Raw genomic sequence first — 18,904 nt, forward strand, 5'->3', positions numbered from 1 at the left:
AGGATTTAGAGAGACCCGCAGAGAGAGAGACATAGAAGAGGAGAGACGGGGAGAGAGACAAACAGAGACTGAGTTTCAAAGAGAAAGACACAGAGAGAGGGACAGATAGAGACCCACAGAGTCACAGCCTGATTGAGCGAGAGAAATAGAGAGAGTCACAGAGCTAGAGAGACAAATAGAGAGGGAGAGATTTAGGGGGGCGGAAGCACAAGAATTTATAAGACATACAGGGAGAAACAGGGAGACTGATTCACGGTGAGACAGATATCCAATGAGAAAGAGAGACACCAAGACCCCAGAGGGTCGCCGGATGAGTGACAGATGGAGACACACAGCGAAGAAAACAGAGAAATAGAAACAGAAATTTCCAGAGACAAGGAAAGGAATGCAGATCTACCCAGAGACAGAAACAGAGACACAGAGAGCAAGCCAGGAACACAGGGAATGAAACAGAGACCGGGACAAAGAGATGCTCCCAGAGGGAGACAGAGACATACACATTCACAGAGGTCCAGAGAGAGAAGTCAAGACTCGGAGGGCATCAGAGAAAGGGAGACACCAAGCCCCCCTGGGGGTCGCCACTGGATCCCCAGCAGTGAATACAAAGTTTGTGGAATGAAACAGAGTGACACAGTCAGAGACACAGACATCCGAGAGGGGTCGCAATGGGCTAACAGGACCCACTGGGGCACCCTAGTGGGGAAGGAAGACGGGCCCGGGCGACAGATTGCGGTGGGGGGAGGGCACGGCTCAGAGGATGCCCCCTCCCTCCAGCCAGCCCCCGGAGTGGGTGTGCGCACGTGTGCTGGGGGGGAGGGCATTTGTCCCGTGTTCAGGGAGGGGGACGCCTTTAAGCCGAAACCCCGCCCTTCGGTCGTCATGGCAACGCCTCCCCCCAGCCGGGGCTCCCACATTTCAGCAGGTGCCGGAGCTGGAGCTCCCAACGCCGCCGCCCGTGCCTCCGGCTCTCCGCCCCACTTGCCCGCTCCCCCTGGCGGAGCGGGCGCGCCCCGGGCTGCCGCTCCCTGGCCCGCGCGCTCCGCTCCTGGAGGTGCCTCGCCCCTCTCCTTCCCACCCCGGAATCTCCCGGGGGCTCATTCGCTCTCCCGAGTCTCCGGCTCCTTCGTCCTTCCACCTGTTCCCTGAGAAAGGCAGGATCCTGGTCCCTGCGACGTTCCTGGGGCCATGTCAGGCCTCGGCCCTGGCGGAGGCGATTCGGAGGGGGGACCCCGACCCCTGTTTTGCAGAAAGGGGGCTCTGAGGCAGAAGGTGGTCCACGAAGTCAAGAGCCACAAGTTCACCGCTCGCTTCTTCAAGCAGCCAACCTTCTGCAGCCACTGCACCGACTTCATCTGGTGAGGGAACGGGGCTGGGGGCCTGAGGGACGACGGGACGATGGGTAGAGACCCCTGTCATGCCAGACCCCTGAGTGATGAGGGAAGAGGGGGCTGCAGCCCTGGCTCCTGGTTCTAGGGTAGGAGGGGGCTGGGGACCTGGACTCCTGAGTCAGAGGGAGGAGGGGCTGGGGTCCAGGGCTCCTGGGTCTGAGGGAGGAGGGGCTGGGGGGCCCCTTTCTGGGTTCTAGAAGGAAGAGGCAGCTGGGTCTCAGACTGCCAGGTCCTGTGGGACGAGTGTTGAAGGACACTTGCCTCCTACGGCTGGCAGAGGTGAGGGGTCCAGGTACCCTTTTTCCCACTGACCTCAGATCCTTGACTCTTGCAGGGGCATTGGAAAACAGGGCCTGCAATGTCAAGGTAAGAGCTGGGGACCTGGACTCCTGGGACCCTGAGGAGGGGGGAGGCTGGGGCCCCACAGCTGGGGAGGCTTGACACACGTGTTCTCTGGTCCCCAGAGAGGCGCGGGGGAGCCCTGGGCGGGGGGTGTGGCAGAGACACAGCCTGTGGTGGGGAGGGAGCTCTGACGGCGGGGCCACCGCGGAGGTGGTGCTGGGGGCCCCTCCCTCGGCCGGCTCCAGGTGGGGACAGATATTTGGAGAATCTGTTGCCATGGGAACAGGGAGATTTGGAAAAGGGGAGCTGAAGGGGGGGGCTGGAGATGCAAAGTCAGAGCCCCCCCCACCCCAGGCTCCTGTCGCCATGACAACACCGACTGTCCTAGGCAGGGGCAGGCCAGGGCGGGGTCACCAATGGGCAGGTGGGGGCCAGGCAGGGTGGCAGTTATGGGGGGCGGGAGAGGGGGGCGACTCCTAAAGCAACAGCTGCTACTGCTGAGAACAGAGTGAGTCAGGGAGGAAGGCGGGCCGGCAGGGCGCCCCCAGGCTCACTTCTGCCCAAGTTGCTGCTCTCTCTCGCTTCTGTCAGAGGACATCTCTCTGTGTTTTGTCTCTGCAAGTCTGCCTGCCTCTCTCCTTCTCGCTTTCTTATCTCTGTCTGTGGATCTGCATTTGTCAATGGGATCCTGTTTTCTCTCTGTCTCTCTGTCTCTGTCTCTGTTTCTCTCTCTCTCTCTCTTTCTCTGTCTCGCTCGCTCTGTCTCTCTGTCTCTTTGTCTTTCTCTGTCTCTGCTTCTTTCTCTCTGTCTCCCTTTGGCTGTGTGTATGCATTGAGCTCTCTGTGCTCTGTGTTTCTCTCTGTTTCTCTGCGTCTCTGTTTCTGTCTTTCTTTGGGTCTGTCTCTTGAATTCCTGTCCCCTGGTCTCTCTCTCTCTCTCTCTGTGTTGAGGTCTCTCCTTTGATTTTCTGTCTATTGAACTCTGTCTGTGTCAGGGTCCCTCTATTTCTGCTTTTCTGTCTGTTGGGGTTTCTCTCTTTCTTTCTGATTTTCTGTCTGTTGGGGTCTCTCTCTGTCTCTGCTTCTCTATGATTCTCACCTTCAGTCTGCAGCTTTGTGGTTCATCGACGATGCCACGAATTTGTGACCTTCGAGTGTCCAGGCGCTGGGAAGGGCCCCCAGACGGACGTGAGTGCTCGGACACCTGGTTCTTCCTCCTCGGGCCGCGCCCCCGCCCTCACCCCCTCGGCGTCCGTCCCAATTTCTCCTGCTATTTTTAAGGCTGGGAGGGGAGGGGGGCTGGAGAGATAGGGGGAGCTAGGCTGGCCCAGATTCCCTGCCCTTGGCCTGGAAAGGGGGAGTGAGAGGGGACTGAGGCAGGCTGGGGCCGCAGGTGGGGGACAGAGAGGAGGCAGGGATGAGGGGACCAAAGACCGGCACTGGAGGGGGTGCTCTGTGATCCAGAAGTCAAGAGATTTAAAAAACAGAGAGCTGAGGGACAGAGAGAGAGAGAGAGAAATATTGATGTAGGCAATGAGATCTCGAGATAAGATGGGAAAAAAATCTCAGAGATGCAGAGAAAGATAGAGACACAGGCAGAGAGATCAAAGCAGAGAGAGAGGAATGGAACAGAGACAGTGACACAAGAGGAAGGAAAAAGGGACCCGGAGACACTGAGAGAGAGATAGAGAAACTCAGAGAGACAGAGGTGCAGATTCCCGGAGAGAGAGACTAGAATAGAAAATGGTGGATCTGGAAAAAGGCTTAGGAGGTGCTGAGAAGGGGGGGCCCAGAGAGATCCTGCAATGCACATGCACACACACATGTGCATATAGAGATCTCCGTTCACACACACACCCATGTGCATATACAGACCCCATTCATGCACACACACGTGCATTTACAGACCCCCATGCATGCACACGTGTGTATATATACAGGTCCCCATGCACACACGCGGGCACATACAGATTCCATGTGCACACACACACCCATGTGCATATACAGACCCCCATGCATGCACACACATGCATATATACAGACCCATGTGCACACACGTGTGCACATAGATTCCATGTGCACACACACATGCATATACAGATCCCCCATGTGCACACATACAGATACACTCAATCCCCCCCACATCAGGGGATTATAAGAACAGTCAACCCTGGGTGTGCAGCCCTGATCCCTCCTTCACTTTCTCTCTGGCCCTAGGACTCTTCTCTCTGAGCCTCAGTTTCCCCCTCTGTAAAATGGGGCTGACCGTCTAGCATTGACCAATAGAACTTTCTGCAATGATGGAACATAGTCTCTATCTGCACCCTCCCATAGGGCAGCCACCAGCCACACGTAGCAGGGCCCTTGAGAGAGGGCTCCTGTGACTGAGGATGAAAATCTAAATTCCATTTAATTTGAACTGATTTCAATGTCAATAGCACATGTGGTGAGTGGCTACTGTATGGGCCGGAGCAGCATCTATCTAGACATCCCCAGGCTTGTTTTGACAGTTCAGTGAAGTCAGGCAGGCTAAGCGGCTTTGAGTCAGGGGTTGCGCACAGGGTTGGAGATGGCTTGATTAGAAGCAGATGGAGAAAGAGGCAGAGAGAGAAATCGCGTCAGAGAGACAGAGAGAGGAGAGAGAGATCCACAGAGTCCTTGAGGCATTTTGACAGCTTGACAGGTGAAGAAAATTGAAGTTTACATAGAGGAGGTGTCTTCATAGAACATACATTGAGCACCACTGTCTACCAGCGCCTATATATGTTACCGATTGGCCGTCTCAGCTGCCCGCCTCCACCACCAACGCTCCTTCCCACTTAGCCAGCGCGCATTGCGCACAGTCATCAGATATCTTGTATCCAATACAAGATTGAATCGCACAACAGTGTATAAGGTTGGGTATCGTTCCTGTCCCTATCTGAGCCGAGGCTCCCGACCCAGGACACTTGTGCTTGAACCCCAGCTGCACCACGCCTGGGTTCTGTGACCTTCAGGAAGTTAACTTACCTCTCTGTGCTTCTTGAGTTCCTCATCTGCAAAATGGGGTTGATAACCATGCCCGTCTTATAGGACTGACTTCAGGACTAAATGAGTCAAATACTTGGGACGGTACCTGGTACATAGCAAGAGACAAAATATTAATGATTATCATTGTAAAAGTATTCATATTCTGATGAGGAGACAGAGGTGAATGATGCGGAGGGGGGCTTTCCTCCACATCACTCTGGCTCTTTTTTTTCTTCCTAATGCTTTTTTTTTTTTTTTGAGGAAGATTAGCCCTGAGCTAACATCTGCCGCCGATCCTCCTCTTTTTGCTGAGGAAGATTGCCCTGAGCTAACATCTGTGCCCATCTTCCTCTATTTTATATATGGGACTCCTGCCACAGCATGGCTTGCCAAGTGGTGTGTAGGGCTGCACCTGGGATCTGAACTGGCCAACCCCAGGCCGCCAAAGCGGAACGTGCGAACTTAACTGCTGCGCCACTGGGCCGTCCCCTTTCCTAATGCTTTTGATCTTGTTGTAAGGAACATGGATCAAGAGCTTAAGAAGGGTAAGGGCTTGGGGACTGCCCCGTGGTGTAGCAGTTAAGTTCGCACCTTCTGCTTTGGCGGCCTGGGGTTGGCCAGTTCAGATCCCAGGTGTGGACCTACACACTGCTTGGCAAGCCATGCTGTGGCAGGAGTCCCACATATAAAGTAGAGGAAGGTGGGCACAAATGTTAGCTCAGGGCCAATCTTCCTCAGCAAAAAGAGGAAGATTGCTGGCGGATGTTAGCTCAGGGCTAATCTTCCTCAAAAAAAAAAAAAGAAGAAGAAGAAGAAGGGTAAGGGCTCGACAAGCCTGATTTCATTTCGTCTTTGCAAGATACTTTCAGGGAGGGCTCATGGCCCCATTTGATAGGGAGGAAGCTGGAGTCTCTGAAAGGGATGGTGTCTGGGAGGCCACACAGCTCAGTAGTGGGCAGAGTCAAAACGTGGACCCTGGTCTATCTAATGGGAGCCCCAGTACTGTCTCCTTTTTGATAGTGACTTTCACCTTGAGAATAATAATGTCAGCCTCTCATCGTGGAGCGCTTGTGTGTCAGGCTCCCCGCTGCCGGCCTTCACACACAGTATCTCATTTAGACGGCAGGCACCCTGTGCGTTAGGGTCAGCTGACGATCTTTAGGGGCCCAGAGCACTGAAAGAGATCATGGCAATGGCCAACACCTGCCCCCACCCAAGTATAATTCGAAACGGAATACCCACTAAACTGCAAAATAAGTAAAAGTCCAAGGATGTCCTGAATGTTCACCCCAGCATGACTCTTGCAAGGCATTCTTCGAAAAAGGCAAATGTCAAATTATTTGACAATCAGACATTGCAGGAGGCGGGGGTGTGGAGAGAGGAATGCTTTGCTGGTGTCCTAAATTCATGCTTAGTTGCACTCTGGACATTTCACATTGCTTCAAGATATAGATTGTTTATTTCCACTGGGCAGAGGAGGATGCCGAGGCTCAAAACTAGGCGCTAACTTGCCCCAAGTCACACAGCTGGGAAATGGCCTAACTCTTATTTAAACCCGGGGCTATGTGGGGACTGCAATAAAATCACTAATAGTAACCACAGCAGTAGGAGTAACAGCACTAAGCACATTTAACATGCCAGGCCCTGCTATTCGGTTTACACTTAAAACTTTCCTTTAGGACTCCTCGGGCCCTCTAACTGAGACATTAGATTCTCCATCCCACAAGGGGCTCAGAGAAGGCAGATCATCAAGAGGCAGATATGGACGGAGGCTGACAGTAAACGATCTGGGGTTCATAGTGGCCCACAACAAGTTCTGGGAGAACAGCTTATGGGAAGTGGGTAGGAGTAGGGACTATGGGACCTTAGAAGCCCCCACCTCCTTCAGGTTCTTCCCAAATGCCACCTTGTTAGTGATGCCTCCCTGATCACTCTATTTCAAACTAGAAACTAAAATTCATGTGGATGGGAGTTTTTATTTGTTCTGTTCACGGCTGGTCCCAGCACCAAGCACAGTGCCTGGCACACAGCAGGTGCTCAATCAATACTGTAGCGTGAGTGAGGTGGAACAGCAGGAAGACTGGGAGAGCAAGGTGGAAGGAGGAAGAGTTCAAGGGTTGCTCTCCCAGGGTTCTAGGACTTCCCTCCCGACTCCCTCTGACCCACGCTTCTCTGCCCCCAGGATCCCCGCAACAAGCACAAGTTCCGTCTGCACAGCTACAGCAGCCCCACCTTCTGCGACCACTGTGGCTCCCTGCTTTACGGGCTGGTGCACCAGGGCATGAAATGCTCCTGTGAGTCTGCGCTTGCCGCTCGAGCCAGAACTCGGTGCTTCTGGGGTCCCTTCAAAAGCGCAGTGTCTGGGTTTCGGGCAATGCTGGGAGATGGAATCTGGGGTCGGGGCCGGGGCCTGAAGCACTACCCTCAGTTTTATCCGCCCAGGCTGCGAGATGAACGTGCACCGGCGCTGTGTGCGCAGCGTGCCCTCTCTGTGCGGCGTAGACCACACGGAGCGCCGCGGGCGCCTGCAGCTGGAAATCCGGGCTCCGACTGCCGATGAGATTCACGTCACGGGTGAGGCCCCGCCCTTTCACCCCAGAGCGCTGGGCTGATTGAATTCCCCCGCGCGACCCTGCCCCGCCCCTCAAGACGGGAAGGCCACGCCCCTCTTGGAGGTCACGCCCACATCCCTGACCCCACCTGCAAAGACTGAGCACCACCTGGCCACGCCCCTTCTAACTCGAAGCCCCGGCCTGGCCCCCTTGCAACTAGCAGCGCCTCTTAATGGCCATTCTAGGCATCTAGGTCCTTGAGAGGGAGGGACGAGGGAAGACCTGCTTCGGGGTTACTACGGGTGATATGGCCAGGATCCTGACTCCTGGGTCCTAACGGAGGAAGGGGCTGTGGGTCTGGGTCGCTGAGGAAAGGGCTGTATGCCCTGTCTTCCGGGTCCTGGAGAGGGTCTCATGACCTGGGTCGTAAGAAAGGAGGCTGAGAGCTTGGAATTCTTGATTGCTGCCTGGGGAAGGATGGGGGGCGTCTTCCTGGATCTCTAACCCCATCCGCCCTCCTTCGCCTCCCTCCCTTCAGTTGGTGAGGCCCGTAACCTCATCCCCATGGACCCCAATGGTCTGTCTGATCCCTATGTGAAACTGAAGCTCATCCCAGACCCTCGGAACTTGACAAAACAGAAGACCCGGACGGTGAAAGCCACGCTAAACCCCGTGTGGAACGAGACCTTTGTGTTGTGAGCCTCGGGTGCAGGGGAGGCTGTGATGGCTGACAGAGAATGATCTGAGGGTCCTGGCGGCCCACAAGACCTCAGAGAGCAGCTGGTGGGAGGGGTTAGGATAGAGAGAACTCAAAAAAGGGCAGAAAAGGGTAGTGGGAGAAGGGAATGGAGTGACTGAGGGAGAGGAACAGAGATACAGAAGCTGAGAGACAGACAGACTGGTCTGTATTTAATCTCCATCAAAGCCCACCACTTCAGAGTAAGAGAGATGGAAGAGAGAGTCTCAGAAGAAGAGACACAAAGGAAATGGGGGTGGGGGGAGGCGGTTGCGAGCAGAAGGGTGGTGGTGTGGCGGATGGGTGGCAGTGAGAGAAAGAGAAGCCAACTGACAGGAAGACAGAAGGACAGAGACCCGGAGGAAGGAGAGGGACATAGTTTCAGAGTGGGAGAGAGATCTGGAGAGAAGACAGGGATGGGAAGGGGCCAAGAAAGTGGGAGGAAGAGAGAGAGACAGAGAGCGAGCTATCTCGGTTTCCTTAGGGCCGGATATCGGGGAGGCTCAGAGGTGGGAAGCCACCTTACAGAGCAGGAAGCAGACCCCAAGTCCCGGGGTTTGCCTCCTCCTCCAGCACCAAGGATGGGGAGGTGGGGGGAGCCAGAAGCCGAGCCCCTCACTGCGCCCCACCCTTCCCGCAGCAACCTGAAGCCGGGGGATGTGGAGCGCCGGCTCAGCGTCGAGGTGTGGGACTGGGACCGGACTTCCCGCAACGACTTCATGGGTGCCATGTCCTTCGGCGTCTCGGAGCTGCTCAAGGCGCCGGTGGACGGCTGGTGGGGGCGGGGACGGGGCGGGGGCGGGGCCGGGCGTCTCCATCCCCGTCTGCGTGTGGTCTCTCTCCTCTAGGCCACTGTCATTCTCTCTGCCTCCCTGCGCTTCTTTCTCCCCGGACCCTCTGTCTCTCCTCCCCCTCCTCCCCCTCCTTATCTCACTTTTTCTCTCTCCGTCTCTGTGTCTGTCTCTCTGTGTCTCTTTCCCTGCTTCTGATGTCTTTGCTTGTCCGACGGGTACCCCCCCCCACCCCCCCCACCCCGCACATCTCCCCCACTCTTGCCCTGCTCTGGTCTCCGTCTGTATGTCAGGTACAAGTTACTGAACCAGGAGGAGGGCGAATATTACAATGTGCCGGTGGCTGATGCTGACAACTGCAGCCTCCTCCAGAAGTTTGAGGTACTCAGACCCCAGCTTCCCCAAGGGGAGCCCAGCCCAGCCTCTCACAGTTCAGAGCTGGTCTTTCCCTACACTCTGGCTGCCCCCTGGTCCTAGGACTACAATTCCCAGAAAACCCTGGGGCCCCTTCCTTTGCATTTCTAGGGGACTCCTGTCCCAAGGTCTGATGGGAATTAGAGTTCCTAACCATCCCCATGGCTTGGCGGGGATTGTGGGTGCCCACCCTGCGCTCCAGGGCAATCTCCTACCCCTCCAGGGGCTCTGACTCTGGCTTTCTTCTCTGCCAGGCCTGTAACTACCCCCTGGAACTGTATGAGGTGAGTAGCGATGAGGCCTGGAATGGAGACACATTCCTGTGATCTCTCTCTCTCCACATCTCCCTCCCCTGATGTTTGTCTTCATCCCCACACACATGGGCTGAGCACACACTTGGCAGCTGGTCTTGTGAATCTGACCCTCAGGCAACTCCCCAAGGTAGGGACGCAGTCACGGATACTTGAATTCCAGGATGATGTGCTGAATTAGAGGTAGCCCGGGACACTGAAGAAGCATAGAGGAGGCACTAACCAGCCTGTGGGGGAGGTAGTCAGGGAGGACTTCCCTGAGGAGGTGGCACCTGAATTGCTCTCTGAGTTTTTCTGTCTACGTATCACCGTGGCCTTTCTCTCCTCCATTCATTTTCTCACTCACGGAACAGTTGTTTCCTGAGGTGTCACAGAAACCATGCCCTGTTCTGGGAGTGGAAACAGGCCATTCCCCAGGGAGCTTCTCTCTCACCGTAGGAGAGAGTTACAGATAAAGACTTTCACCTCCAGAAGAAATGTGTTTGATAATGGAGGTTGCCTCAGGCAGGAAGGAGTCCCGAAGCACCTGGCAGAGCCTGGGGGAGTCAGAGAAAGCTTCCCACAGATGGGAGCCATGGAGGAAGGCCAGGATTCCTCAGGCAGAGGAGACGGAGGCTGGATTTTCAGGCCAAAACAAGGCATGCTCTCTCCCTCACTTATTCTTTCCAAAACTGTTCTGTGGAGCCCCTCTGTGTGCAAGGCATGGTTCTAATTACTGGGGATGTTGCAGCGAACAAGACAGAAAAAAAAAATTCCCACCCTCATGGGGCTTACCTTCAGGGGGAGACGTTAAACAAAGTGAAGTCAATGATAATATGTTAGAGGGTGATGAGCGATATGGAGAAAAATAAATATTAAAGAGGACAGGGAGTGCTGTTGGGGAAGTGTTTGCTGTTTTAACTGCAGTAAGCAGGGAAGGCTTCACTGACAAAGCAACCACGGGGCAAAGACATAAAGGAGGTGAGAGAGTGAGCCATGAGGATAGTGGAGGAGAGACTTCCAGGCAGAGGGAAGAGCACGTGCAAAGGCCCTGAGGTGGGAGCAGGCTGGGAGTATCTGCGGCACAGCAGGAGGACAGTGAGGCTGGAACTGAGGGGCATGGTGTGGGGAGAAGTAGGAGATGAAGTCTGAGAGGGAAGAGGGTGCCTTGTCAGTTATTGGAAGGATTATGGCTTTTAAGGGTGTGAGGTGGGAGGGTGTCAGAGGTGGCCTGCGATGATTATATTTGAACGAGACGACTCCTCTGTAGAGAATAGATGGTAGACAGTGGAAAAGGAAGAAGGCCATTGTGAAGACTCAGGTGGGAGTAGCTTGTGGCTTGGCCCAGGAGGACAATGGTAGTAAAGGTGTTCATATTCTGGAATGCTCTGAAGGTTGAGCATTAGTAAGTGCATTCAGCACTTGAGACCTTCATGCATTAAGCACCCTTTTGCTGAGATCTGTTGTGTTCCAAGTCATGTGCTGGGTGATGGTGGAGAAACAGAAAGGAGGGAGACACAGTCTCTGGCTTTAAACAATTTTTTATTTCTGGCTCTGCTTTTTACCTGCTGTGTGACTTTGGGCAAGTTACTTAATGTCTCTGTGCCAATTTCCTCTTCTCTAGCACAGGAGGTGATAACAGGGTTTTTCAGAAGATTAGTGGCATATAGTAAGCTATCTAAGTTATATAATAAATAAACCCTCCAAGCTTTGGGAAGTCACAGAAAGTTCTCGAGCCAAGGAGAGGGGCAGGGACAATATCTTTTTCCTCCCCATCTCCCCATCTCTCGTCTCGCCCCATCCCTTTGATTCTTGGACGCTGTCTCTCTGAGGGGCATCTCCTAATCCCTGGCTGGGGTGTGACTGTCTCGGATCTTTCCTCTTTCTCACAGCGGGTGCGGATGGGGCCGTCCTCCTCTCCCATCCCCTCCCCATCCCCTAGTCCCACGGACTCCAAGCGCTGTTTCTTCGGGGCAAGCCCTGGACGTCTGCACATCTCCGACTTCAGCTTCCTCATGGTTCTAGGAAAAGGCAGTTTTGGGAAGGTTGGATTGCGGGCCTCTGGGGGAAGGGGAGGATGTCTAGGGGGAGATCAGGTTTCTGGTCCTTAGGGAAGAGGTGCGGAGGGAGGGGCACAGGGCCACTGAGTCCCCAAAGAGGGTTTGATGGGGCCGCTGGGCTCCCAGGGGAGGAGAGGCATAAAGATGCGGATACTTTCCCCTAGGGGCTGGTTGGCAAAGTCAGGGCGTCTGGTCCCCTGAGAAAGAGAGGAAGGACCTGCGATTCTGTTTCTCTGTGTCCCCGAAAGGGAGGGGCAGGGACCTGCATCCTGGGTTCCCCAGACGGACCAGGCCTTTCGGGCCCCTGTCCTAGGTGATGCTGGCTGAGCGCAGGGGCTCTGATGAGCTCTACGCCATCAAGATCCTGAAGAAAGACGTGATCGTCCAGGATGACGACGTGGACTGCACCCTGGTGGAGAAACGCGTGCTGGCCCTCGGGGGCCGAGGCCCGGGAGGCCGACCCCACTTTCTCACCCAGCTCCACTCCACCTTCCAGACCCCGGTAAGGCTCTGGAGCCCTGTCTCCACGCCCACCCCACCCCCCCCCCCAACCTCCATCCCGACCCCCGCGATGGATGAGGCATCTGCTTCGAAATTCCGAGTTTATGGCAAAGCAAAAGAACCATATGCACTCTGATTGGGCGTGGCCAGAGGGACGGGCGCCTCAGTGGGCGTGGCCACAATGCAGGTGCTCTGGAGGGGCGTGGCCACAAGGCTGGGATCCTGAGTGGGCGTGGCTCGAAACAGCTTGGTCTTGAGTGGGTGTTTTTCGAGTAAAGGATTTTTGCGTAAAGGAGGGCGTGGAGGAGAATGTCTCCTGAGTGGGCGTGCCTACAATTGGGCTCCGAGTGACAAGGTCGTCACTCGGATTCTGAGTGAAGAACGGGGCGTTTCCCCAAGATTGTGGAACGGAACAAGGAGTCAGAAGCGTCAAGGGTTTGAGAGGGCGTGACGACTTCCAAGAGCTCTGAAAGGGCGTCACCAGCTTCCTGGATTTTAAAAAAATTACTGTTATCAATTGCACGTGAGGCCTGAACAGCTGTCTCTTTCCTAATAGGTGGCTAGGATAGCATATGTGTGAGCGAGTGTGGAAAGAGGTTTTGGTATTCCCGGGATTTCGAATGCATGGTGGGTGGGCCTCAGTGTTCAATTCAGAGAGGGGGGCACCAGAACGCTTGATAGTTTGTACTAACGGGGGATGGAGCCAGTCGAGATTCTGAGATGGCCAGGTGAGAATCTTTGGGGCTTCCAGGTGGGCATGGCCAGTTGCTCTGGATTGGTGTTTGGGTCGATCTGGAGCCTTCCACGTTTGTCTGGAGTGGGCAGAAATGGATGGTTCCTACGCCCTGGTGGGCGTGTCCTCTCCTCTAAGCCCCGCCCACTCCTCTGCAGGATCGCCTGTATTTTGTGATGGAGTATGTCACCGGGGGCGACTTGATGTACCACATCCAGCAGCTGGGCAAGTTTAAGGAGCCCCACGCGGCGTGAGTCTCGGCCGAGAGTGGAGGCTGGAAGGTGGAAGGGGATGGGGTCCATCCTTGCACCTTCTGACTCGCCACGCCCTCTTCCAGGTTCTATGCAGCGGAAATTGCCATCGGCCTCTTCTTCCTTCACAATCAGGGCATCATTTACCGGTGAGCAGTCCCAGGCCTTTCAATTCAGAGAATCAGGTCCTTAGAGGGCAAGGGATTTGAACTGATGGCTCCAGCAGGCTGAACTCAATCCTTCCTGCAATTCCTACCCACCCGACCCCACCTCACCCCCAGGGACCTGAAACTGGACAACGTGATGCTGGATGCCGAAGGACATATCAAAATCACTGACTTTGGCATGTGTAAGGAGAATGTCTTCCCCGGGACCACCACCCGCACCTTCTGCGGGACCCCAGACTACATAGCCCCCGAGGTAACCCTAACTTCGCTGCTCTTGGCACGCTCCAAGTTCGCTGAGTGGGTATAGTTGGTTGTTTAGTATTCACAATGGGGGTGCGGGGCTGACCCTGGGGTCTTTACGTGAGTCGTGGGCGTTCTAAAGGCGAGCAGCGCAGAGAGGCCCCTGCGCAGAGCGTTGCAAGTGGGCGGAGCTGGGTCTCTAAATAGGCAAAGTGGGCGGGACTTGTGGGTGAACGTTCTAAAGAGACGGACCACATCGTAGGAATTCGAAGAGAACAGGGCCTGTTGTGGGACTATTCTAAGAAGATGGAGAACGATTTCCAGGGTACTCTGAGTGGGTGGGGCCCGTCCTTCGAGAACATTAAGCGTGTGGAGGCTGTCTCCTGAATTTTCCAAGTAGGCGGAGTATGCGCTTGACTTTAAGTAGATAGAGCTAATGATCTGACTGTATCTAAGTAGAGAGAGAATGTGTCCCGACTTGTCTCAGTTGAAGGAGGAGGTGGTGGTGGTGATGCCGTCCTGGATCTTTCCAGGTGGTACAATGGTAGTGCCCGAGTAATCAATGTCAATGGTTTCAAAACCTGGCTGGGACTCAGAATCACCTGGGGAGATTTTGAAAAATATACACATTTTCCTGACTCTGACTCTGGCCTATTGAGGCTGGAATTCTTCTGGGCTGGGAACATCTATTTTTAAACAGCACCCTAGCTGAATCTGAAATGCATCCAGATTCAAGAATCTCTGGTCTCTGAAATTTTGCCCTATGCACCCGATATTATTAGGAGAGGGTCCAGTTACCTAAATATTATAGATGGGTGGAACTTGTGACTTGGCCCTTAGATAGTCTTTATATTAGGGACCAAAAGAATGTTCTAAGCAGGTAAAAGTTTGTTTCCATAATTTTCTAAAGGATGGAGCTCTGACCAAAGTATTCTGAGTGGGAAGAGTTTGTGCTGAGAACACTTGAAATGGGTAGGGCTCCCAGTGGGTTAGGCCAGAGGGGCCTTAGGCTTCTTAAAGCACAAATCATGATTCCTTGCCTTCCATCCTCCCCGGCCAGATCATTGCCTACCAGCCCTATGGGAAGTCTGTGGATTGGTGGTCCTTTGGGGTTCTGTTGTATGAGATGTTGGCGGGACAGGTAAGGGAAGCTGAGAAGCTGTATTGGCTCAAGGCAATGCGGAGCGGGGCGCCACCTGTTAGGTGGCTTGTATATGGGGAGGAGCTGTCTAGGAAGGAAAGTCTATAGTCTATTGAGATGTGCTAAGCGGTGGGAGATCCCCCCCCCCCCACTGGATAGCACTGTCCGTGGTCCTGAAGCATTATCTTCGCACAGGCCAGAAGTTCTTCATCTTTTTTTTGCGCCACGGACCCCTTCTCAGAACAATATTTTCAAATGCACGAAATAAAATACTAAGATTACAAAAGAAATCAATCATATTGAAATATGGTTATCAAACCTTTAAAATTTTAATTGAATTAACTTAACCAACTAAAATTTAACTTCACTGTATACAGTTGTCTAAATATTAAACATTGGGATGTGGACATATATGTGACTTCCTATTAATAAATTAAATAGTAACACTTCACAGTATTAGGAAGTAAATAGGAAGGTCTGCCAGGAATTCTGAAGCAGAGATGACTGATCTTTTGAGATATCTGCAACTCTAATGTGATAAGAAAATATCTGTGATTTCTATTGGTGTTGAAGCCACAAGTCCCGTTATTGTGGTTTGTTGCCTCCATTCATAACCGAAGAGAATGCTAAATTTAAGTTAGAGGTTTTTAAGAACAATCAGATGCATTTTTTTCCCCATCCAAGTTCATGGACCCCCTCAGTTGTATGAACAGACTCCCTCTACAGACGCCACATTGAGAATCCTTGCCTTGGTATTGCTTTTCCTAATCCCAGAAGACTAGAGGCCACTCCTCTAACCAGAATGCTTTCACAGTTTTCCTGCAGTTTTTTTCTCTCTTCTATTTAAACGACATATTGCCTAATTAACACCCTACTGATTTACATAGCAGATAAAGAAAGACGGAATAGCAAAGAGGTACAGAGAGCTGAAGCATCTGAGATAGGAAACAAGAGAGTCTGAGAGGGAGGAAGATAAAGCTTTAGTGGCTTGGCCAAATTTTTCCCTTGGAAGTTGCAGAGTTGGGAGGGGAGGGTGGGCGTTGTGTTTATGGTGGGAAGGTCAGGAGAGGCAGTTAGTCAAGTCTCTGACTCTTTATCCCTTCCACTTCCTTAGCCCCCCTTCGATGGGGAGGATGAGGAGGAGCTGTTTCAGGCCATCATGGAACAAACTGTCACCTACCCCAAGTCGCTTTCCCGGGAAGCCGTGGCCATCTGCAAGGGGGTAAGACCCCCGCTGACGCCCAGATTCTCCAGACTCCTAACTCATGCCCCCAGGCCTTCCCACACAGTGTCTCTGTGCACAGTAGAAAAAGGCTTCCACTCCTCAAGTCACCTTACTTCCATCTGCTGGAAAAATTTATATAATACAGAGATTTTGTTAGAACAATAATTTACTGCCCTGCTGCCACCTCCCGTCCAAGGGTGGCCTCTATCTCATCCTCCTCTGCTGGCCCCTCTCCCTGGCTCACTGCAGGAAGTGCTGGGAGGCCAGGGCCACCCCTCCCAAATGGGGCAGGTCCTGCGGAAGTCCTGGGGTTACGGAGTAAGTGCGGGAGAAAGAGCCTAGCCAACAGCAGCTTTTCAACAGATGTTAGCGCACTTCTGCTTCTAGCGCCTGTCTCCATGTCTCTCTGACTGTCTCTCTCTGGGTTTCTGTCTCATCTCTCTGCCTCCATCTACATATGATGGGGCTTTCTGTGTCTCGACCTTCTCTCTGTGTAATTCGGGGTCTCTGCCCACCTTTGGCATCTTTGTCCCTCTCTCTCTGGGTCTCTGTTACTTTCCCCCACCACTCCCATATACATGCTCTCTGGATCTGTCCTCCGCTCTGGGGATTTCTCTCCTCCTTTCTTTCTGGGTGTCTGTCTTCCCCTTTCTCTGAGTTTCTGTCTACACATTTGGTCTCTATCCTTTTCTCTGGGTGTTGGTCTTCTGGGTCTTCCTCCTCTTTCTGGGCTCTGTCTGTCCCTGACCGCCCAATCTCCTCCTCTCTCTGGATCTCTATTCCCCTTTTTCTCTGGGTCTCCAACCTCTCAATCTCTGTCTGTCTCTCTCTTTCAATTTCCCTCCCTCCCTCCATCCCACTCTGGGATTCTGCCCTTGTCCTCTTCCTCTCTTTCTGGGTTTCTTTGCCCCTCTTACCCTCTCACTCTGATTTTCTCTTTCTCGATCCGTCCCTGGGTCTCTGGGTTTGGATTTCATCCATCCCATCTCATTTATCTTCCCTATTCCTCTCTCCCTTCCTTCTTCCCCCTCCCTCCCCCTCGCTCTTCCCCCTGCCATTCTTCTCTCTGCATCTCTATGCTCGTGTCCCTCTGTTCTTGTCTTTCCCTCTCTTTCTCGTTCTCTGGGCCTCCCTGTCCGGGGCTCTGTCTGTCCGTCTGTCTCTCTCTGTGTTTCTCACAGTTCCTAACCAAGCACCCCGCCAAGCGCCTGGGCTCAGGCCCAGACGGGGAACCCACCATCCGTGCTCACGGCTTTTTCCGCTGGATCGACTGGGAGCGGCTGGAACGATTGGAGATCGCGCCTCCATTCAGACCCCGCCCGGTCAGTCACCTTTCGGAACAAAACCTGGGTCCCTACGGGGTGGGACTCAGAAGCTCCAATCCCAGTGTGTGGAGGTGGGAGGGGTCCCTCTGCGGAAGGAGACACCCTCAGGGGAGGTGCCGAGGCCACGAAGGATGTGCAGAGGTTCTAAGGCAGACGGGAGATGGATACAGGCTAGGCGCACACCGAAGGAGCGGGCAGAATTTCATGTCTTCCTCCCGGTGTTTCCCACAGTGCGGCCGCAGCGGGGAGAACTTCGACAAGTTCTTCACACGGGCCGCGCCAGCGCTGACCCCTCCAGACCGCCTAGTTCTGGCCAGCATTGACCAGGCAGATTTCCAAGGCTTCACCTACGTTAACCCGGATTTTGTGCACCCGGATGCGCGCAGCCCCATCAGCCCGACGCCGGTGCCAGTCATGTAATCTCACCTGCCGCCACTAGGTGTCCCCATGGCTCCCTCCGCCGCGCCAGCCTCGGCCCCGACTCACTACCCCCTTCCCAGATCTTGCTCCCCAGCCTTCTGGCCTCTGCCCCGTGGGCGCTAGATGCCCCCCTCGCCCTCAAGCGTTCCTGGCAGTCTAACCTCCGTACAGTCTCTAGAGCCTTACCGTGTTCTAGATTCTGCTGCTCTGAGCCCTAGATTCTCACCCATCTCGGAGTTCTGGACTCCGCCTCCACCAGCTTCCAGAACCACCACCACCACCACCTCACCTCCATGGGGTTCTAGACACCATCTTGGTAGAATCTATACTTCTCCTTCTTTTTTCTTCCTGGGAAACAGTCTCCTGGGGTGGGCTTTTCCAGACTCGGATTCCAGAACAACCCTCCACCTTCGAGGGCCCGCCCATCCCCGAGGCCCCGCGCACCCCACTCCTTTCTGGAGTAAGTGGGAGGCTGTGCCCCCGTGCTCCAGTGCCCCTCTTCCACGCTCTGGGGATTCCTGGGATGTATGGAGGGTTCTTCCCCAATTGTTCTCGTCAGCTTTTGTCCTACACTCCATCCTGAACCCATTGCTGCTCGCCTGCCAGGTGCATGGCTCCAGTCCTGCTCCAACCCCACCCCCAACTGAACGCTGCCGCTCTCGGGACTCCCTCCCCCCCCCCCCCCCCCCCGCCTCCTCCCCCCCGCCCCCCCCATCCTCTTCTCTTTGCCTCTCCCATCCGACCACAGCTGCTGGAGAATAAATTTGGGATGCTGATGCTGAAGTGTTTGGATGTTTTCTTCTAAGCTTGGAGCATGAAGGGGGTGCGGAGGTGGGACAATGACCGTACATAGAAACAAACAGAGAAAGAGAGAGACAGGGGCTGGGAGGGGGCAGCAGAGAGAGAGGGAGAGCACAGAGGCTCCTAAAGGGAGAGAATACCCGCAGCATGAGAGCGAAAGAACAGAGACCCCAAGAGAGCAGATACCCCGGGAGGAAGACAGACAGATCCACAGAGAGAGACAGGCAAACGAGAGCCACAAAGAGGACTGAAGTGACACACGCTCAGAAGGTAGAGATGTACACAGAGACCACTGAGCGTATCGGTAGATACCCCGGGTAGAGAGACACAAGCACACACATATTCACCCAGAGCAACACACAAGCTCACAGACACATAAATAAATACACACACTGAGACCCAGAGCCTGGGAAGTCCTGAGAGGCAAGATGAAAGGCAAGCCTCCTGTTGAGAGACGTGGAGACTTGATCAGAGGGAGACACCCCACGACAGAGAAGCCAAAACAACCAGAACCTATG

General features: G+C 54.1%; 1 protein-coding gene across 1 annotated transcript; it reads left to right on the top strand.

Moving 5' to 3' along the window:
* Positions 1–910: 910 nt before the first annotated feature.
* On the top strand, positions 911–18,366 carry PRKCG (protein kinase C gamma). Its single transcript, XM_044759966.2, has 18 exons — positions 911–1,355; positions 1,723–1,754; positions 2,836–2,918; positions 6,922–7,033; positions 7,182–7,313; positions 7,830–7,986; positions 8,668–8,802; positions 9,112–9,199; positions 9,487–9,516; positions 11,415–11,567; positions 11,896–12,084; positions 12,975–13,066; positions 13,154–13,216; positions 13,349–13,487; positions 14,535–14,615; positions 15,730–15,837; positions 17,022–17,162; positions 17,397–18,366. The coding sequence occupies exons 1-18, from the start codon at positions 1,186–1,188 to the stop codon at positions 17,583–17,585; spliced, it is 2,094 nt and encodes a 697-aa protein (XP_044615901.1). The 5' UTR covers positions 911–1,185; the 3' UTR covers positions 17,586–18,366.
* Positions 18,367–18,904: the final 538 nt, after the last annotated feature.

The sequence above is a fragment of the Equus asinus genome, chromosome 26 (assembly GCF_041296235.1).
Source record: "Equus asinus isolate D_3611 breed Donkey chromosome 26, EquAss-T2T_v2, whole genome shotgun sequence".
In the NCBI taxonomy this organism is placed as follows: Eukaryota; Metazoa; Chordata; class Mammalia; order Perissodactyla; family Equidae; genus Equus; species Equus asinus.